The 22,661-nt window shown below is 33.2% G+C and overlaps 1 protein-coding gene and 1 long non-coding RNA gene across 41 annotated transcripts in view; one reads left to right on the forward strand and one right to left on the reverse strand.

Moving 5' to 3' along the window:
* The window catches only part of LOC108001020 (sodium channel protein para), a 50,015-nt gene that overhangs the window by 13,193 nt on the left and 14,161 nt on the right, over positions 1-22,661 (reverse strand). For 3 of the 34 annotated variants that reach the window (XM_062079177.1, XM_062079169.1, XM_062079171.1), the window contains 21 exons: positions 22,380-22,585; positions 19,889-20,017; positions 16,413-16,504; positions 15,428-15,640; positions 15,067-15,127; positions 14,634-14,943; positions 13,879-14,160; positions 12,076-12,132; positions 10,642-11,073; positions 10,448-10,541; positions 10,299-10,367; positions 8,104-8,381; positions 7,570-7,743; positions 7,149-7,499; positions 6,614-6,848; positions 5,115-5,246; positions 4,787-4,919; positions 4,524-4,648; positions 4,143-4,402; positions 3,853-4,026; positions 853-975 (listed from right to left, as the gene is read on the reverse strand). In XM_062079177.1, coding sequence (XP_061935161.1) covers positions 853-975; positions 3,853-4,026; positions 4,143-4,402; positions 4,524-4,648; positions 4,787-4,919; positions 5,115-5,246; positions 6,614-6,848; positions 7,149-7,499; positions 7,570-7,743; positions 8,104-8,381; positions 10,299-10,367; positions 10,448-10,541; positions 10,642-11,073; positions 12,076-12,132; positions 13,879-14,160; positions 14,634-14,943; positions 15,067-15,127; positions 15,428-15,640; positions 16,413-16,504; positions 19,889-20,017; positions 22,380-22,585 — 3,930 coding nt within the window. Of the gene's footprint in view, positions 1-852; positions 976-3,039; positions 3,163-3,852; positions 4,027-4,142; positions 4,403-4,523; positions 4,649-4,786; positions 4,920-5,114; positions 5,247-6,613; positions 6,849-7,148; positions 7,500-7,569; positions 7,744-8,103; positions 8,382-10,298; positions 10,368-10,447; positions 10,542-10,641; positions 11,074-12,075; positions 12,133-13,878; positions 14,161-14,633; positions 14,944-15,066; positions 15,128-15,427; positions 15,641-16,412; positions 16,505-19,888; positions 20,018-22,379; positions 22,586-22,661 lie in introns of all 34 variants that reach the window. The other 31 variants (XM_062079192.1, XM_062079172.1, XM_062079188.1 and 28 more) reach the window with 24 other exon arrangements.
* Positions 870-22,620, forward strand: LOC108001397 (uncharacterized). Of its 7 annotated transcripts, XR_009831111.1 has the most exons (6): positions 974-1,774; positions 1,887-14,322; positions 14,642-14,804; positions 15,186-15,235; positions 15,338-16,241; positions 22,228-22,620. It is a non-coding gene; the product is annotated as an uncharacterized LOC108001397 (long non-coding RNA). The 7 variants fall into 7 exon arrangements; XR_009831107.1 differs by lacking the exon at positions 22,228-22,620 and having other exon boundaries at positions 870-1,011; positions 1,606-1,774; positions 1,887-14,574; positions 14,642-15,235; positions 15,338-16,372; XR_009831106.1 differs by lacking the exon at positions 22,228-22,620 and having other exon boundaries at positions 872-1,011; positions 1,603-1,774; positions 1,887-14,574; positions 14,642-15,235; positions 15,338-16,372.

The following is a 22,661-nucleotide window of genomic DNA, read 5'->3' on the forward strand; positions in this document are numbered from 1 at the left end:
GATTATTTAATATATAATTATATTTTAATTAATAATAGAATAAAGAAAAAAAAATTTCTTTTTTTTTAAAACTCCAATCGGCCTCATTGTCGAGTCTCGCGATGAAAAAAGAAAAAAAACGGTGCCGCCGTTATTGAATTTATTTTATTTATTTATTTTTTTATAAAGATTTTGACAATATCGATATCGATATTATTATTCGAATAATTAATGATTTTAATTGTTCGTTATCGAAAGATAGTTCGACGGCACCGAAAAAATCTAAATTAAAAATCTGAAAATTATCAATTATATATAACGAATCGAAAATTATCAATAGAGTTAGGCATTATTTAATAATGATCTTATTTATTCCATTTCATCAATTATTTAATATTTATGTTTTTCTAAGTAATAAATGTAAAAAGTTAAAATAGTATAAATAGAAGCTTTATTGTACACTATTATTATATAACCTATAAATTATATATAATCCTAATTTTATAAATATATTATCAGAATATAATTCAATTTTAAAAAAGAATAATTTTTAAAAATGTAATAATGAAAAGTTTCGAATATTAATTCTGAATTTTAAATAATAATTAAATAATATCCTCTTTTTTTTTAACAAATTTCCAATCAAATAGTTCTAGATCGATTATTTACCACCTATCATCTACCGCTATGATTCACTAATACTACTCGTCCAGAACTACTTGCTTAAAAATTTTCATGGCTTGAAAACTTTTCCAAAAACATATGCCCAACTCAATATCTCGATTCGCCCGATATAAAGAATAATGATCGATTCTTTTGGGAACATAATAAAAAAGTAATCGGCAAGGTCTGCTGAGACTGTGGGCTACATACCCGCATTCCCTGCATTCTAGACATCGCCCTGAGTGGCCTTAGGGCCCTTAGGGTCCTCATTGTTTTGAAGGCTTGGATCCCGCCAGCGCCACAGAGCGACGCTACGAAGTTAATGAGTGACACCTGCGAGCGAGAAACGAGAGCGGATCACAGCAACAGGTAGACAGACAGGCTACTCGCGATACGAATTCATCATCATCATCATCATAATCATCATCATCATCATCATAATCATAATCATCATAATCATATAATCATTTCCGAAACTATCAAATACTAGAATTCTAAGAGAAAGAGAAAAAGAGATAGAAAGAAACAGAGATAGATAGAGAAAATATCAGGTTATCCCAAGAGTGTTCCTTCATTTTTGTGGAATTTTTACGATTTTATTTCTTTTTTAGAAATAGATCATACTTATACATCCTATATTTTAGTGATATTTTATTAATTATAAAATTTTATGCATCATAAAATTTATATCGTATACTTAGATTAGTCATAGTCAGAATTCCATATTCTTGAAATTTTTACTATTCTATTCTTCCAAAGTTTTGATTTATTTACAAAAAATTTTTCTTATAAAGAATCATTAAGTCCATTATTCTATTTGACGATGAAAAAAACTTTTGGGACAATTTGATAAAAAGATAGAAAAGAGATAGAAGAAAATAGAGGTTATGGTTGACGGTCGACGCGTCAATTCATTTCATTTCATTTTTTTTTTTCTCGATTGCCCATGGATGGATCGAGGAGACCATTGAAGCGGATTTAAAATAATGCAGGAGTCCGTCCCATCTGTAGAGATCGTTCCATTTAAATAGTGTATGATACACATTGTTAGATACAACAAATATCCAGAGCAGGGGGACGAAGACACTGATAGAAACCAGATATGGCACAAGTAGCAGTTCACAGAGAATGGGTATAGTATCACACTTATTTGCGCACAATTATTTTTTATTTTTTAATATTAAAATCATTTAAAAAGTTAATTCATTGAATCGAAAGTTTAATTTACATATGAATTTTTCTAGATTTCATTGTACGCAATCAAGTGAATACGATTGACAATGCAAAGAGCAATGAATGAATTGATGAGAATTATTATTAGTTACGAGCATGATAATCAGCTCCATCCTGAAACAGATGAAAAGGTTCATCATATGTATTTGCAATAACGACGCATTAGGTATCAATTTTCTCTTGTTCAATAATTTAGTAAATTAGAATTGTTGAGAAAATTGTTGAGTTGTTGTTTTCTTTACCTTAGAAATCACGAAATTTTTAAAAGACAAAATTTAATTTTTAATTTTTTAAAATTAATAAATTATTTCCTATATATTATTTCATATTATTTCATATTTTAAAATATTATATTTCTTGCCAATTTTTCACAAAGATATATCGAAGAAAATGATATCATAATGCGTTGCACTGTTAAGAAATCAAAAACCTGATGATCAAAGTTCCAAATTACACGCGCATAATATAGTATTGTAGTATACACGCGTACATTAACACATAAGGAAGATTGTACAATACACACAAAGCAATATAATATGTATATATATAATGTATATATATATATAGTTCATATGTATATAGATACACTGTATTTTGCACAACGATCACTGTGCTAAAAAAGACTGTTAGGAAAGGCATATATCGGCAATAGCTAGTACGACAAAAACTTCAATATCAGTGCAGACATTAAGTAGAGACACCAGTGTAACTCTGTACACTGGAAAGCACACCATAGAGTACAAGGCTACAATCATTGTAGCGATCGTATCCTCTTTTATCTTTTCCCTCGGTTTTTACTTATCGTTCCCTTCTCTTTTCTTTATTTATTTTTCTTTTCTCATATCAATTCTCGTCGAAAAACCAAAGCCCTGATTCAAACGTAACGGATTGAAGATCAGAAGAATAAATTTTAAAAATATCACCATAATTTAATAATTAAATATATTTCCATGATATTATAAAAATGAATTTTTTTTTAAATTAGAAAATTCTAAGGAAAAAAATTATAATATTGAATGATATTTTAATTTTAATAAAGTTGTTATGATAAAATGATCGTTTAATCCGTCAAATTTGCAAAGATTGGACAAAGATGGTCACATCACCGGATCAGGCCGATCTTTATCGCTTTTCTTTGTTGCTTCTCGTTGACCGATGACTTACTCTCATGCCCTCCCATCGTGACACAGCTCGTAAAGGCCTCAAGGCCCTCAGTGTTCTCATGGAACGGAAGGCCGGGATGTCTGCGGCGCCTGCCCAGATTGCGCCCAAGTTGATCAGTGAAAGCTATCATCATCATCAAATATCGATCAGATGGAACGTGATACATAACACATGATTATTATACGTAGACGATTGTAATACACAGTGATCCACCACGAGGGAGTGATTCCACGTTGCGCTCTTCCGTTATTCGAATAGATATTTTTTGGGTGGTTGAGAGAAGAAGAAGAAGAAAGTGGAGGAAACACGTCGTCACTCAAAGAAACTTGAAAGTGAGCTTTTTTTTTGCAACAAGTTTACAAAATCTTTAATTTCTTAAAGTGGAATTAAAGTATTTTAGATTTTTTTTTTTCTTGATTGAGATTCGATCATTTTGAAATCTTATACAAAGTTGAGAAAATGATTGTTCAGGATGTGATAGACTTTGTATAAGATATTGCTGAATTTTATTGTAAGCTTGTTTCTAGGAGTAAACGAAGTTTAACTGCAGTATGATCTAAATTATTAAATAAATTAGAGACAATTTATAGAAAATATGAATTATACATATTTTTTTATTATTAAAAATAAATTAGAAACATTTTTATTTTTTAGGAATAATTTAAGAGTCTTCATGTGAGTAATCGTTTATTTTATTTTTTGATCAAAGTCTTCTAGTAAATTTTTTTAAAATTTTTTTTCAAAAAAGGATTACACACATTTAGATCATAAAATTATGTGAAATATAAATTATATTGAAGAAATATAACTTACCATGACAATGATAAAATCAAGCCAGCACCAAGCGTTCGTGAAGTATTTTTTGAAGCCAAGAGCCAACCATTTGATTAACATTTCGATGAAAAAAATCACAGTAAATATTCGGTCCATGTAGTACAAGATATCTTGCAGAATGGGTCGTTGTTGAAGATGCACATCTTCCAAGGCCTGAAGAACATCATACGATTACATTTTTAAAATTATTCACATGACAATAAAATTTACAAAGTAAAAGAAAATAATGAAAATAATAAAGATTGATGAAAAATATTCGATATACTTACGAGAGCCATACTACTCAAAAGGATCATCAAAATGACGGCAGTCTCAAAATACTTGTTCTCAATTAGTTGGAAGGTCTTCAGTCTCAAATTCGCCCAACCCTGCCAAAACGGTGCGTCGTCGTCGCCAGCCAAGAATGGGAACTTCTTGTAACAATTTTCTGGACAACAATCAGCTGGATAATCGGATTCGATGGGATCTTCTTCTGCTTGGATAATCGCATCGCCTACACCTTCTCCTTCCTCTCCTTCTTCGCCAAGATCTTAAAAGTTATTACAATTAATTTTTATATTTTTATTTGTAATAATTTGCGCTTTTTCTCTTTCAAATTTTTATTTGCAAATTTAAAATTAAATTTTAATTTCACTGCAACAATTATTTACCTTCTTCTTGTTCTAAATCTTCTTTGCTCGCATCCTTCTTTTCTTCTCCATCCAATGAATCCATGCTCCCCTTATGACTTTCGTCCTTGAACGCCCTATTTTTATGGCTGCCATATGATTTATTACTGCACAAATACCAAATAAAAAATAAAATAAAACAGAAAGGAAACTTATATAATTTTCCATTAGAAAAAAAAAAATAATAATAATAATCTTCGATAACAATCCAAAAAAAACTCCATAAAACTGAAAAAGATAATCACCTGATGGTATCATCCTCATTTTGATTAATATAATCATTATCCAGCCTGTAGTCACGATGATTTATCGAATTTGCTATAACTTTGCTGTTGTTCATGCACAATTTACCCTTCTTCAATTTATTCTTTAGGTCTCCTTCGAAAAAAAAAAGAAAGAAACATTCTCATTTGATTATCGATAAAACAGTGGATGCTGTTGCATTTTTTTTTCTAAATTATATCTTCAAAAATAATAAAATTAAAATAACCGATGATACTCAGTTTGTTAAAGACTCAAAAATCTGGAAAATAAGATAAGAGATATGGAAAATGGAACGTTTCTCGATCTTACCATGAATCGTAAATTCCATTCCATCCCCAATAGCAACTTCTAATTGGTTCAGCTCCTTGGCACTCTTCTTGTCTCTATACGCATCAAGTTCGCCATCTGCAAGATCTAGGTCCCCATCGCGATCAATTCCATCTGCACAGTCATACAAAATCTCTAACCCGCCCTTATCAGAATGATTTTGTCAAAAGTATATCTGTATGGAACAGAATAACTGTTGTGGTATTCATCGAGTAACCGGAAACTCTTTAAGAAATTGATCCTTCATTTTTTAAACTCGACATATTTAACAAAAAAGTAAATAAATGTTGTACTGTTGAATTTAATTTTTTTCTGTTCTTCTCTTTTTTTTTATTATTATTATTATTTAACTGTAATTTTTTGTATTGTCGTTCATGCAGTATATTTCGTGTAATCGTTACGATACTGTTCTATTAAAAAACTATGATTAAACGACGAGTGACAAGTGTGACTAGTTTTATACGCGATACATGATGGATTACATTGTATGTTTAACTTAATACTTAATAATGTTAGGTCAGAATCGAAGAAGGTGTAATCTTTCTCTTCCTTTGTTTGCAAAATATTAATAATAAGCAGAAGTTGTAAAAAAGAAGAAAATATGAAACTTTTGCTTGAAAAAATAATGCAAAATTTACGAGCAATTAAATTGCGTACATTATGATATAATTTTCGTTGTACACGAGCGTTATATACAGGATGTTATTTTACAGACACCCGGTATATACACGGAATATCACTTCGAAATTTAAAAAATTCATTGCATACACATCACGACGATTAATCAAGATTTTTTTTTTATTTTTAAAATTTTCGAAAAATCTGATCAATCCAGATGTATCGCGCGATACTTGAAAATCTACTATTCGATCATATTCGATAATATCGAAGCGTTCTTTATTTTACCGGAAGACGAAACGTTTATTTTCTCCAACGTGAAAATAATAGGCAAAGCAACGTATAACTGCCAGGCTAATCAGCGAAGCAAAAATTAATCTATCCTTATCTTCTTCCCCCTCTTTACTCTCTTTCTATTAATCTCTGATCTCGTTGAAAAAACAGTAAAATAGCGAACCTATTAAAATGTCTGCATAAAAAAGATGAAAAAGAAAAAAAAAAGAAACAAAGAAAAAGAAAAAAAGTGACACCAGTCAACAGTTTTTCGATTTTACATGAATAAAAGAAGAAACAGAAATTCATAATAAAAAGCACCAAATCTAAATAAGATTGAGTATCAAAAAAAAAAAAAAAAGGATTGATCTTGCTAACTATGGTGTATCGCGCTGTATCTCCTCGTAAATTTTCAATCTATCAGTGAGATTAAATTTCCTTTCGTCGACTGGCAGCGAAATAAGTGAACGTAAAAAGAAAGAAAACATTTTTTTTTTGTTTTTTTCTTTGAAAAAAGTGAAAAGCAGAACTGAAAAACAGTGCCACGAACTACACAGCGCACACAGCAAGCGATCTGATTGGATATAAACCTTCTTTCCAACTGTTGGACGGTCCCTCACCTGGCGCCTGATCGGATATCTGATTGGTGAGTTTGGCTCGCATCATTTTAGCAAGATAAAGGACATTTCGCTTGATCCACTTAACGAATCGTGCTATTCGATCGATCGCTTCCGCGATCTTGTTCGTATCGTTGTCTGCGGTCGGCGCCGATAGATTCGACGAGCCGAAGTTGCTCAGCAACAAAGCCAAGAAGAGATTCAGCACCTGTTCGTTGCACATCAAATTTTTTTTTTCATTTGTTTCTCCTTTTAATTAAATCGAAGAGAAAGATTAGTAAGAATTCGATTTATCGGAAGTTTAGAAAAATTATAATTTTTGTGCAATATGAACTTGGGAACTTAAAAAAAAAATGATCAAAATCATAATCATAATGATTACTTGAAATAACGTTGAATCTTTATTGGAATATACACAATGAAAACAGAAAGTTAAATCAAACTAGTAAGGCAAACTTTACTTAAGCTGTAATTTAGTAGGAATCAGAGAGTCGTCAAGCATACTTACAACCAGATTACCGATGACGACAGTGGCCAGAAAGAACGGTATGCAAGAAACGTCGCCCACAAGCATACAGTCCCACATAGACTCGATCCATTCTCCGCAGAGCACACGAAAGACGATCATGAACGAATGCATAAAATCGGTGAAGTTCCATCTTGGTAGATCACCATCCGGAAATCGATCCACGTTGTCAGTGTAGTTCTTGCCGAACAATTGCATACCCATCACGGCGAAAATGAAGATAATGATGCACAACACGAACGTCAGATTACCCAGGGCGCCTACCGTTCTACCCATGATGGAAATTAACAGATTCAACGTAGGCCACGACTTTGCCAATTTGAACACTCTTAACTGTGGAAAGATTATTTTAAATGAAAGTAAAAATATAATAGACACATGAAAGGATAAAGGATAATCTTACCAATCTGAACGATCGTAACACGGAAAGACCTTGTACACCCTCTAATCCTAACTCCAGAAGAGAAAGAGCGACGATAATGAAGTCGAAAATATTCCATCCCTCTTGAAAGTAAAATTTCGGACTCATTGCTATCAGCTTCAACGTTGCCTCGATACCGAATGTTGCCGTGAAGAACTAGAATTTAGATAAATATATTAGCGTCTATTATTTGCAGAGGAAGAAAGAGAAAGAAAGAAAGAGAGAGAGAGAAGAGAGAGGAGAGAGGAGAGAGAAAAAATCGATTCTTAAATGCATGAAAGAAAAAGTTCTCAAAACCTTGCGCCAAAATATTTAAATGTAAATTACACTGTATAATTTGTACAATACTGTTTACAATTTACAAAGTTTACTCTATCTTGATGTTTACAAATGTTTTGCATCAAAATATTTATAAACCTTTTACACTGCAAAGTTTACAAACGCTTTTCAACACGCAATTTTTTCGATATCGGTAAAAATTTTTCTAATATATTTGACAAACCTATTAAAACTTACATAATTTCCTGTCTTGAGCACCCTTTCCATATCCTTGTCCATATCATGATGATCAAGTGCCATGAATAGTGTGTTGACGACGATACAAAGGGTGATGAACAACTCTACGAATGGATCGAACACCAAAAGAGCCACGTATTTTTGAAACTCAAGCCACAACCAGCAACAGTCCCACACGCAGAAGATATCGATGCAACGTAGCACCGCGGTCAATAATTTGTCCTTAAATGTCGGCCCTTCTTCATCGTCGTCTGTCGGAAAGTAATAGGTCGAAGAAACTGTAACGCGTGTTAGTAATTTTGTCTGGCACCACTCTTTTTGGGGAAAGAGGTTTTCTCGTTCTTTATCAAGCTTGCACAATTTTCCTTTATACATTCCATTGTTTTTTTCCTCTTTTTTTTTTTAACTCATCAGACCACAGATTATTAAAAAACAAGAAGACAAGCAGAGGTATGTACCATGGCAAAAACGAAACTAAAAATAGAGAGAGAGAGAGAGAGAAAAAGAAAATTAACAATCTTGAAGGAATTGTACAGAGCTACAACTTGTGAAAGCGAAAGAAATGAAAAAAAAAAAAAAAAAGAAATCATAAATGGTGCATTCAATGCATTTGCACGTGAATGTACAACGCGACTAACAAGAACACGCGCAGCCTGAAAGCTGTGCAGGGACATTAAAAAAAAAAATCGAAGCTGCAAGAGGAGGAATAAGAGTGCGACAAGTGGGTAGCTTGCAGAAAAAAAAAGAGAGCAAAGAACAAATTTATAATTCGGCTATGAGGGATAAATAAAAATCGTGGACATTCAGAATGCAATTAATCCTCAATTGGTGGAACATGGTACTGGTTAAAATTGGGGCAAATTGAATTTTCAAAAGGGAAAAAATGAAAGAAACATGCTGTAAAGAATTTTTTTCAAGAAAATTTATACTCATTTAGAAATTAAATCTTCTAATTTTAAGATTATTCAATTTAACTCATTGATCTCTCTTTTCGCGATAATCTTAATAAAACCTTCATTCGACCACTTGTGGATAAAAATCGAAAATTAGATTGTAAGGGGATAAAATAATGAACCGTAACAAATAAAGTATAACAAAATCAAATATACGATCAAAAATAATAAGAGTGAAAGGTATTAATAAATTAAAGGGATAAACGTGACAAAATAATAATCGATCTGATTCTTCGAATCGTTGCTATACTAGTTGTTGCAGCAACCTAATAGTAAGTCAAAGTGCTTGAGACAATGTTGCTTGGTGTTCTCGCTATAACATCTGTATTAGAAGCTCTAATCGCACTTTCTAGAGCATTGAATGTCGATGACAATTGGTGAATATGACAATAATAAATCACCGGTCGGAAAAAGCTTCACGATTCTACTTTGTTACTTTGTGCAAACGCAGGCAAACGCGGAGGTGCCCTCGAAGCGGAGGTGCCGTCACGAAAAAGACTATGAAAATGAAAATTTTCGCTGCAGTGTACGTCGGTGATCAGACGGGGAGAAGGCGAAATCCAGGCACGAAGCGACCAGGACCGTGCAGCTGCAGCGAGGATGTTAATCTGTGTCGTATACATCAGGAAACAAACTCTGTTTCCCCAAAAGACACCGTTACAAAATTGTTTACTTTAATTCATTTCGTTTCATTATCCATCCAAGAGTTCGAGGGCTTATGCACTGCAATTATTCGATGAATTTACTTATTATACTTGATTTGAAAATTATGTATATAATTATATTAATTATCCTTATTTTATCCTTTACACTACAACTTCCATATTTCTTTCTTCCTTTTTATACAATATAATAATAAAAATGAAACTTATTGGGACCAACAGGAATCGTACCATGCACTGCAGTACATATCGGTATTAATGGAATAAAGTAATGGATAATAATTTTCGATCGAACGAGACTTTAAAATTAAACAATAGAAAAAAAAGAGAGACAGAGAGAGAGAAAGAGAGATAGACTGTATATACGTATAGGATTCGGTCTACTATGTACAAGGCGCTCAGACAAAAATCTTCAGCACTGAATATCAATGGAGAAAACTGTACAAGAGTTTCAACAACGGTGTACATCAAAATGATAGGATGCTCATCACACAAGAGATACACATCTGTGATAAAGGGTGATAGAAAACTGTAAGAAAAAAAGTAACATGAGCGAAGGAATTAATACATTCGACATTACCTCCTTGCTCCGGAGTTCTGCTCTGCCGTCCCGCTGCCTGTTCTATGATATCGTTCAACACCATCACGTCTGCAAAGGGAAGCAAAGGAAGAAAATTCGATAAACAAAAAAACAATCTCTCCACTAACACGAGCAATACAAAAATTTACCTTTCATATCAACCACGGCATGTTGTTGAGAAGGCTCTATGAACGGATTGTCTTGTTGCTTCGCCTTGCCCATGGGATCTTCTAGATCACCCTCCTTGAACGACGAAAAGAAGAGAAAAGAAACATTAAACCCCTCATTCAACATTTTATAAAACGCAAGATCACCCTCGATCCAATTCTTTTTCTTTACTCACGTAATGGTACTTCTGATTATTATCCGTGATATGCCCATTGACAGACGGCGGCCTGACAGATCTGATCCTCAGCTGGCTCTCCTTGGTCATCGGTTTCCCCGCGTTCGCTATGCCGCCGATCAGATCACCGTGGGACGTGTACGACAACCGTGAAGCGTGCGACGTGTACGAAGAATGCCTGGAGCCAAGATTCGCGTAGTAGACGGGCACAACGATCGTGCCGTTCTCCTCGGACATGGGCGTGACCGCGTTCGAGTCATCCGCGTACGGCAGGTGTTCCTGGGCGTCGAGGAACGTGGACAGTACCAACGGCTTCCGGTCACCGCCGGGCGGCCCGACGAAACGTCCCCTGCCGTTTCTGATCGTGAACTGATGGCTACCGCGGCTGCTCCGGCGAAGATTGAACGGTGAGCCAGGCAGACTAAGGCTCGCCTGAAATTACAACAAAGCGGACCACCGCTTTTCTCTCTCACCGTTCTCTCTCGAGCCTCTCTCGAAAAGCGAGTGGACGGTTTAAGGGGGCGGTTCAAAGGGGAATAATGGGGCGAGGTTTCTTCCACCTTTTCTCTTTTTTTTTTTTTCTTTCCAATATGTTCAATCAACACACGCCCTCGAGACACACCCTATATATATATATATATACATATTCGCCTATATTCGACTATAACGATCTTCCTTCTTCGAGCTAGCTTCGCACCGCTTCGCGTGTCGTGTCATTTCTTCGTTCGATTACTTCATCGATGGAACCTGTATAGTCGATAGAGGGGGTGGGGGAGGTCCTGATGACAGATAGCTTAGATAACTCGTGTCTTTCTTTCTTTTCTTTCTTTCTTTTCTTTTTTTTTTTGTGCATAATTCTGTGGTTTCTTGAGAGTTTGGAGGCTACGTGAAGCTCAAAATTGTACTTTTACTTATATGGGATTTTTTTGAACTTGTATATGAACTGATGAGAGATCTTTTCTGAGCTGCGAGATGGTTCTAAAGATTGAGATAATTCGATACAAGGTATTTTTAGCAACAAGGATGTTGGAGATTCTGTGGATTTTGGGGCGATTCGTTTCCCGGAGGAATATATCTTGCATCTCGAGTGAAATCAATTCTTAAACTCGTTTCGAAGTATCATCAAGATCGATTATTGTATTTTTCAATGGCGCCAAGTGATTTCACGCAATGAAATGTTAAAAATATATTCCCTTGTAGAAGGATCGCGCTCTTGGTCCATCGAATCTTCAAGCATCTTTGATGAATGACTGTGTGTAATGGTCCTCTAATGGCAACGAAGTTGGCGTTTCGACCAGAAACGTTTCGAACGCGTAACTGAAACCTTGGACGATCGATGGTGTTTTAATCGACATGAAATTTTGGATCATGGATCCTGTACATCTATTGTAGTACGTACGGTCGGCGGTGACAGACACGTTGTGACACACATACCTTCCGCAGACTTTCCTGGTAGGCATAAGTAAACTGGCCATTAGCGACGCGAGAGACCTTAAGAAAAAAACAAGAAAAGATATCTCCTACCAAACGGCTCGTAACGTTGTCTAATATGTACACCAAGGAGGCACTCGATACGGTTAATATGTTTATATAAATACTTGCAAAAGCGTTACATACACAAAAGAAGTGACAGAGAGATAGAGATAGAGATAGAGAGACAGAGCATGATGTTAACACACGCAGAGATATAATGATACAACTGTCTTCGCAAACGCATATTAGGGTAAAATTGATGTTGATCAAATGCCTTTAAAAACGGAAGTAAGGGAGACACGAAGATCCGCGGTAACTTTTATAATTGTCATAATTACTTTTGTAGATCTGCTTTCTTTGCATCCTTTAAGTTTATGAATTATCAGAGATTTCTGAGTGTATGGTATGTATCTTTAAAACGTGAATTTGTTATCTCGTGTGACGCAGAATCACTTTTTAAAGATATAATCTTACATTTGGAAATCTCTAATTGATTTTTATTATCATTATAAAAGTGAAAATTATAATTAACATAAGTAGAAATTTATTTCTAACAATCTTCTTGGAATAATTCCCGTAGCGGCACTTTTATATATAACTTTGACCGTGTTGATATAAATAAAAACTTGATTGAAAATCTCAAGATCAATGTTCCTATTTGAATCGAAAATTCGTATCTCCATTCTCTACTACACACATGCGTTACCATGCAAAACGGCACAGAATGAAACGTTTTTTTCTTTTTTATCTCGACAACGATCCTACTTAAAACACTGTTTTACACGCGCCCGCGAGTAACCAGACCGATGATGGAAAACCAAAAGGAATGCACGCTGTCAAAAATCATTATACGCCATTCGAAACCAAGAAAGAATCGATGAAGAAAATTCAACGCAACGAAAGCAAGGAGTTCAATAAGCGTCCTAACGAAGTACCAAAATTGATCATTATTTAACAATCGATTACAGTATGTTACGACAAGCATGCTACAGAGCGATAGACTTTTATGAAGGGGCTCGACTCGTCGCTTTCAACGCTAACTTGAGCCTAAGTGGAATATTTCCTCATCAGAATTCATCAACCGTCTATCCTTTTCAAGACATTTCGTCTTCACTTCCCTAAACTGCCATCAACACAAATCCACCATCGGTTCATTCGTTATAGATTGACGAACGCTCAACAAAAATCTGAATCTATGCCATCCCTGTCCTTGAAACGGCTCGCAAAACACCATAGTGCATAAGTGGATAGAACAGAGTTGTCCACATTAATATTCCTCTCCCTTTCATTTCTTATAATTAATAAATTTTTTAAACGTTTCCTCGCACTATAATAATCATTAACTTTCTTGCATAATATTTTCTTTTGTGATGCTAAATTTTCCTACATCCTAACATTTCTTCCCTTAATTATTTTTCTCTTAAATATTGATCGTTTGGTATCCCATCTAATACCTAGTATACCAAACAATCTTCGGATAAAATTGACGGAGGATTGTGTAATTGGACAGCTCTGTGCACCATAGAATATAGTCAAAATACGATAGTGGAAGGATACGAAAAAAAAAAAAAAAGTATTATTTCAATGTTTCACCGACGAGTCGAGTCGAGATCGAACAGCCTCGCGTGAATCGCTCTCGTAGAAGCGAGGTCAAGGGGGGACAAGTTCGATTGTAACAGGAGGCAAAAAGAGAGTACATTACGTCAAAGGAGGATAAATCGATGGTACAAAAGAGAGAGACACATCGGCCAGTCAGACACTTACGGCGCTGACTTTTCGCACTTTAGTGGTGGTCGTGTGATTGTTGATCTGTTTCACTCTGTGCTCGCTGACCGATTCGATCGAACGTATGCTCATCCTCTCCTTGTTGTTATCGTCGTTCCCTTTCTCTTGACCAACGAACAATTCGTAGCTGTGACACGAGAAGTCTGATGGAGATTTGACTATCTGGTCAGCGGCGGTCACCGCCGCATGTGCTGCCGCCTCTCGGGCTGCCGCTTGTGCCGCTAATTTGTTCTCCTTCGCCAGGGCCGCTTCCTCGGCTTCCTGTCATATATTCGTGTTAAAATGTATTAAATCTCTATTAATGTTGGTTCGTTTCAGTTAGTTTTTTGTAATACCTTAACAGTATTTGCACACAGTTGTATTGTGACATAATAATTGTAGAATGTGGATCGAAACTTGGATCGAAAGTTGATTGAAAGATAGGTTAGATTTTGAGAATTTTTACTTTGTCGACTTTGTTGAACGGTGGCCAAACAAGATTCTAAGATAGAGAAAAGTATTTGCATATTGATTTATGATGTGTGTTTCTAAAAATAAATTTCTCCAGAAAAAAAATTGATGAGATAATTTGACAGTTGACTAGATATTGTAATTAGATCCAAGTATATTATATTTGTTATCATTTAATATCTTCAAATGATCGTAAAAATGATCTATTTTATCGGAGCATGAGTGGTATGTAAAAGTGCAAGTACTTTTTTTTCTAGGCAAATTTTAATTTTACAAATACGTACTCTTATAGCTTCCTCCTCGGCTGCCTCCTCTTCCTCAGCTTTCTTCTGCAATTCATCGTAAGACATCGCGACAATGGCAAGAATCAAGTTGACGAGATAAAAGGAGCCAAGAAAAATGATCACGATGAAGAACAACATATGCCATGGACCGGCCGATCTAAGCACCAACTGGTACAGATTTTCCCAATAATCTTGCGTCATCAGACGAAAGGCGGATAACAAAGCCCAGCCGAAGGTGTCGAAACTCGTGTAACCGTAATTCGGATTTTCACCGTATCCTTGTAAACACGTGTAACCAGGAAGGCACTGCCTGTATTCAACAAATTGTATCCATTAAATCCAATGATTTACGATTAATAGTAACAAGAATTTGTGTGTGTATATATATATATATATATACTATATATAAGAAAAAAAAAACGAGAAAAATTACCCTGCTCCAGATGAATTTCCACACAAAGGCATGTTTTTCGCCTCGTCCACGTACCAATTAGCTAAATAAAATGATCAATTTCAATTTTAATTATAGTTTGGAAATTTTTTTTTTGATAGGAAAGAAATGAAAGCTCTTCAATTCAAAATTTTAGGATAATTTATTCAATGTAAATAATTTCATATATTATATATTATTCTTTATTTATTTATTTATAGAAGAACCTTCATTTGAAGGGGAAATAAAGTAAGTTTGGAATATTTTTTTCAAGGTTTCAAGGAGAAAGTCTAATAAAGGCTTCGTTTCTGAGGTGGAACTTTTCAGCAACGAAAACACGTTCAAAGAATATTAAACTACGTACTTTCATTACTAACGAATCGCTCCCAGTTTTCATCGGTCAGATTGCCCCAGGAGCCGTCCTCGGGAAAGTTCTTTATACACTTTTGCGTGAGCACCCCCATGTAAATCTGGAGGCCCATCAGCGCAAAGACGGAAAGAGAGAACATCGTCAAGATTATCACATCGCGCAGGTTCTTCACGGATTCTATCACAGCGCCGACAATGGTTTTCAGACCTGGCGAACGAAACAAAAAAGGGGACCAGATGGATTCGTCAGTAAAACGTCAATATGCAATATGTTCGACGAAGACGACGTTCAAAGTGGCGGGCGTAGCTCTTTTACATATTTATCTTATCATTTGTCTTATTGTATATATATATATATGTATATATATATTTTTTATTTATTTAACAAACAAGACAACGCTTCTCGTTTCAGCGTGTGGAAAAAGAGAGAAAGATAGATAGATGATAATGGATCAATCGAAGAAACGGATGGAAGGATCATCAAATTAATATATTGTCTCTTTTCGTGGGAAAAAAAAAGTGGGGGAAAATCATCGATGGAATGAAAAATGAGGAACAGAAGGAGGAGATAACAGATGCTGCTAGCAGAAGATCGCGAAGGACGGCTGCTTCTTCGAAAATTGAAAAAAAAAAAAAGAAAAAAAGATCGTGATGTTCAATTTAGATGGAATGATCCGATGATCGTGTCGAAAGATGCAAGGCTGGCGAGCAAAAAAAAAATGACGCACGAAAAAATGTACGGATGAGTAATATAGGCGTTTCGTCAGTCGGATAGACATAAGTGAGAGACTAAAGAGATATACAGAGAGGTAATTATTACAATAGAATATAGGCGTTGTGTCGGTGATGATATGCGATAGAATGTATGTGTGTAACAGCGAGCCGCGGCAAAAGTGTATATCTATTAAAAAAAAAAAAATGAATAGTCTCTAAAAGAAAATCTGCGACTACACCCAATTGATCTATTTCACTAAGCATACCTGGTACAATAGCGACAGTCTTCAAGGCTCGGAGGACTCGAAATGTCCTGAGAGCGGCAAGGTTGCCTAGATCTATGCCCATCGTCACATAACTGCAATACACCCGAACATCACACACATTACAGTGATACAAACAAAAAAACAAAACGGTTTTAGAAAAAATAGAGATAGATAGAAAGATAGAAAAGATAGATAGATAGATAGATAGATAGAGAGAGAGAGAGAGGGAGAGAAAAAGAGAGAGAGAGCGATAGAGAAAGAGAGAGAGAGGGAGAGAGAGAGAGAAAGATAGTAAAAAAGATAGAAGGATAGAGATAGATGTAGAGAGAGAAAGAGAGAGAAAGAAAGAATTAGAAAAGAGAATAAGTAAAAAAAGTATTAAATATAATACTCAAACGATTACTCGCTACCAGATTTTTCTATTGCCTACCAAAACTTCTGCTTTGAAAAACTGCTTGTATAATAATAATAACAATAATAATAATAATAATAATTATAATAATAAAAATAATAAAAAATAATAACAATAATAATTATAATAATAATAAAAAAATAATTATAATAATAATAAAATAATAATGATAATAATGATAATAATAAAAGGATATATATAAAATATATATATGTGTGTGTGTGTGCATATGTATATATATATATATATTTTATATATATTTTACAGGTAGCTATTACTGCATGCAATCGATGTTGCTCGATATGCCACGGTATCACGGGAATCTAATTGTAAATCATATTTTTTTTCTTTCATTTTGTTACTTTTCTACTTTTCTTGTAATAAGGATAATAATAATAATAATAATACTAATAAGAGTTAGTAATGATAGGATCAATTTCTAATATAATTAATTAAAAAAGATGAGCATGGAATATGACATATATTGTGATATAGTTCTCGTGATGCCGAGTCGCAAACGGATACTCGTTACGCTGTATAAGATACACGTATTTGTCCATCTATCAACAATTACTTAATATGTTATACAGGATGTTCACAGGATATTATTTCTCAGCGATATTTTTATAAATGGTACATATTTGCGAGAAAAATAGAAGAAGACAAATTTCTCGTTTTATATGGATGGTGATAGTCCAAAGAAATTTTTTAAATTTACTTTGTATATAATTTAAATATTTTTAAATTGATTAATCGAAATATTTTTTTCTTTTTTTTTACATAACAATAATATTTATTTTACATTTCTCTTGTGTGAAAAATATCAACATTAAAAATTGATATTGAATCGATATTGAATTCCATTTATTAATAAGTTATCGTTTAAAAAAATTTATTTAGAGATCACCGTCCTATAAGCGTATACGTGAAAAAATGATGAAATTTTGTTTTCTTTAACTTATTTCACAAATCTATCATTTACAAAAAAGATTCTAAAAACAAATATCATAAACATCCTGTACATATACACATATGTATGTATTATACATAAAATGTATATATATATATACACACATATATAATAATAATGTACTAAATCTACGACAATTAATAATATTAATAAGTGATTCGATCGAATCGACGTATAATATGTATAATACGCTATGCTAATCAACAATTACGATGGTTATAAATAAATAAATAAATAAATAAATAAATAAATAAATAAATACTTTCCGTCTGAGAGTAGACTAGACGTAATAATTATAATAATAATAATAATAATAACAGTAATAACAATAATAAAAATAATGATAATAATAATAATAATAATAATAATAATAATTGTTATTATAATAGTAATAATAATAATAATAACAATATAATGATGATAATAATAATAATAATAAAAAATCTCTAATCCCTATCTAATTATAAGAATACTAATTCAAGTATTAACTATCATATGTAGGTATTTTTTTATGTAATCGTGTAACTATACGTGTAAATATATGAATATCCTATATACATATACATATATATATATACATATATATACATGTATATAAATATATTCATGTATTATATTGTACGTGTGTATAAGTGTTTAAGTGTGGTAAGAGAAAGTTCGAAGAGTAGATATTCATCGCTACACAAAAAATTTGTTCTTTTTTTTTTCTTCTTCTTTTTCTTCTTCTTCTTTGTTTTTTTTTCATTTTTTTTTATTTTTTTTTTTTTTTTCTAAATAGCGTTACTCAAAGTTTCTAGCGAAATATATGTATTAATTATATACGTTTATATATTTATATATAGATAGATCTACGTTCCATAACCTGAACACATTCTAATCTTGTATACTAATTAGCGTTCTCGTGAGTAAACTCTTCTCTTCGCCAACTCTGCTCGTAACGGGGGTCGACGTTCATTCATTCAAAATCGGTCCTGTCGACGCGGTACGGCTAAGATCATCATCATCATCATCATCATCATCGTGATATACGAACTAAGGAACACAGGAGAAAAACACAAATTGTCTCTCAGGCTGATCGACAATCGAAGCCTGTTCGAAATATTTATGATTATCTTTAATTTTTGTTTCTTTCGGATTATTTTTAACAGTAATGAATTTTTATTATTATTATTATTGTTGTTGTTGTTGTTGTTATTATTCTTCTTTTTCTTCTTCTTCTTCTTCTTCTATTTCTTCTTCTTCTTTTTTTCTTTTTCTTCTTTTTTTATTATTATTATTGTTATTGTTATTATTATTATTATTATTATTATTATTGTTGACAATATATTAATGTTTATAATTAAATTATGGATTTAAATTAACAAAAGATATCGTTAATAATTTTAGGTAGATTCGTGATTTTACGGAAAAAAGTGTGAATTTAAATACTTTTTTCTGTTTCTTATATTGAATACTATACTTCCGCCACGAAATTTTCAACGAATCGACTTCGAAAGATTCAATAAAAAAGGAAAAGTTCACGGTTTCACGAGATCCATCAAATCTTACCACTGCATGACATATCGATTCAATGATTTTTCTCCTCTTCGATCAGCGCCAATTACAATGCAGTCAAATTTATTTTTCTCTTCTTTTTATCATTTATTTATTTTTATCAAGATTTTGATTCCAGTAATTATAAGAATTTTCTTCTCTTCTTTCCTTTTCTAATTAATTAATTAAATAGGAAAAAACAGATTTTTATATAATAATTTTCTTCTTTTATCTTTTTCACTTTAGTCAAAAAGTTAAATAAAAGAATAGTTTATTTTACAACTTAAAAAAAAAATATTTCTTCAATATCACTCGTTTAATCTGGTTGAAAAAATATTAATCAAAGGTTAATAAAATTTTTATAAGGTTTCTAATGTTCTCTTTCGTCACACGCTGTACTCTACCGTTTTTATACCGTTGTTTTTTTTTTTCTTTCTTTTTCCTGCTCGTTTCTTTATATTTCTCTTGATCTCGTTTGCTTGCTTTTCTTTTCTTTTTCCCTTTCGTTTTTCTTTTTTTTTTTTTTTTTTTTAGTTAAAAAATAAGTTTTTAACTACTCACGCTAAAGCTATAACTACGAAGTCGAGCCAATTCCATGCATCTCTAAGATAGGTAAAAGGCTGCAGAATGAAACCCCTCGCCATCACCTTAACGGCGGACTCAAATGTGTAGATGCCCGTAAATATCACTCTGAAAATAACAAACACACCACTCAGCTTTTAAATTCGATTTCTTTCTTTCTTTTTTTTATTTTTTTTCTTTTTTTTTTTTTGAGGGCACGCGCGCGCATACACACACGTCTCTCTCTCTCTACTTAGCACATCACACTGACGAGTCGCATCAGCGACACACTCACGTGGCAAGAAAAAAAAAGAAAAAATACAAGTCGATTTCAAAAATATACTTGTTTCCAAGAATTTTTTTCAAACAAACGTGAAATTTAGAATTTTCCGTTTCCAATTTATTTATTTATTTATAAAACAATGTGTCAATAATAATAATACTTTCTTATTTGTAAAATGATTAAATTAAAAATTTAAAAGGTTGCCATATTAAAGTTAGAATAAAGATGCTTCGTGCGTTTGAAAAATCAATTAATTTGATAAAAAAAATAATAATAATTATATTATACAGAAAATCTTAGAATTTCCAAGAATATTTCAAATCTCTTCAATATCTCGTCGAAGCATTGATTGAATCGTGATAAGTCAATTCAACAAATGTCACCATGTTTCGATCCAACGTATCTACTTGATCTCACCACCACTACTAAGTACTTACTAAACCGAATAGAACTTAATTCCCGTTGCAAAAGACAGATTATACCGTGTAGCACTCTCCTCGATACAGCGAAGTCGTAAAAGTACGAAGAAGATTCAAAACTTCAAGTCAAGGTTGCACGTGATACATGTATCTTAATAAGTGAAGTTCATTGCCTGGCTATTGTTTCTATCGTTGTTTCAATTTCATTTTTCAGCAAATTCCCTTTTTCTTTTTTCTACCTTTTTTTTTCCATCTTCGAATTAAATGGCAAAAGAATTTCGACTATTCTTCCGATATAACGGTGCAGTCATATTAAAACTAAAATATCAAAAGTGATCGCTTAAAAATTACTTCGTCGTTCTCCACAAGTTGAGAACCATCGTTGCCAGTGAGCATAATCGCTTTTGCTAAAACTAGGCGATAATATCCAATCGCTATCGGTGTCTAAATCAATTAATTACAGATCGCCAAGTAGACCAAGTCAGCTATAATCGAGCACGATCCAAGCGAACAATTTCTCTCTCCAACAAATTATATATATATATATATATATATTCGATAATGCAGTTTACATATCCATTCCATTTTTCCCACTTTCGCCTCTTTCTATCGTTCGCGAGGATCGCTCGCATTATCTACGCTACCTCTAGAGAGACTAGAACAAAACTTACCAACGGTTATACAATTTATCACACAGTCTCTACTCATATATTTAGAGCTATAACACGTAGAACATTGCTTGAAATATCTATACTTTGAACAACGTGTACTCGCCTTCAGCTTTCGATGATTCAACTCCGTACAATAAAGAGAGAAAAAGAAAGAAAGATAAGTATAAATAAGGCACCGTCAAGATGAACAGTTCGATCGAATAGAATCGTGATTGCTACGCGCAAAATTAAGTAGAAAGGAAGTAGAATAAAATTTTTTTCTTCGGAAAAAAGGAAATCAAATTTGAAAATTTTAATTTCAAGAGGGGACGAAAAGAAAAGAAAATTTTATTCCATAGTTTCGGCTTATTTTCGGACGTAGAATATTCTTCTATTTGATCGCGTTTTTTCCAAAAATTTAAGGGATATAAGATTCATCTCCGGCTTAGGCTCGTAAACGCGCTAAGCTACATTGATTCACAGTCACTGCAGAGCAAGCGTAAATATATAATCGATTGGCAAAGTTAACAAAAATTCGAGTAAAAATAGATTGTAACTCTCGATACTTCCTCGACTGCGACATTTAAACGTTAATTTTATCTTGGAAATAATTATAGATTTATTCAGTTTCAAGATGTTGCCAGTTCCACGCACGAGTTAATATTATTAGAAACACGTTTAATCAGAACGTGAAACACCTGTTTACTGATTCGCTTCCATCCATTCGAGCGTCACACGAAGATTAAAGATTTCGATCGCAAAGGAATTCTTATTTTATTTACATACTTTTATGAATGAAAAAAAGAAGAAATTCCTCTTGATTTTAATTCTCCTGAATAAAACGAATATTGATATATCTCTTTTGATAAATTTTCCAAGGAAGAGAGAAAAAATTGGAAATGCTCAATTTTTATTCTCGATTTCAAAGAATAATTTTTTATCTCTTGGAAAGAAAAGTAACTTCTTTTTTTTTTTTTTTTTTTGCAGAGACCGATGTCTGTACGTTATTGCAGTAGCTCCACGTGAAAAATAAAAGAACACAGTGAAAAGAGAACGGTGGACGTAGGCAAAGAGTAAATCGAGTTTTCTCGTCATTGTTTCACTAGATCGAGGGCGAAGAGAACGAACGAGATACTCACTCCGTAGACTCGATGGTGGGCGTAGTGGGCATGATCATGAGTATGCAGTTAACCAATATTGTAGTGATAATGAAGAGGGAGAACAGTGGGTGAACCAATATATAAATGGCCACTCGTCGTATCGGATTGAACGGGTCGAGGATCCACATCGCATCTGTCGCTGAGAACCTGAATATGTCCTTCCCCTTGCTGATGACGACGAAGGTCTGATTGAAAAAAAAAAAAAAAAGAAAAGAAACAAATGATATTACATTGAGAAAATAGCGTGTGAATAAATCCATT

Source organism: Apis cerana, linkage group LG9, assembly GCF_029169275.1.
Source record: "Apis cerana isolate GH-2021 linkage group LG9, AcerK_1.0, whole genome shotgun sequence".
Taxonomy (NCBI): Eukaryota; Metazoa; Arthropoda; class Insecta; order Hymenoptera; family Apidae; genus Apis; species Apis cerana.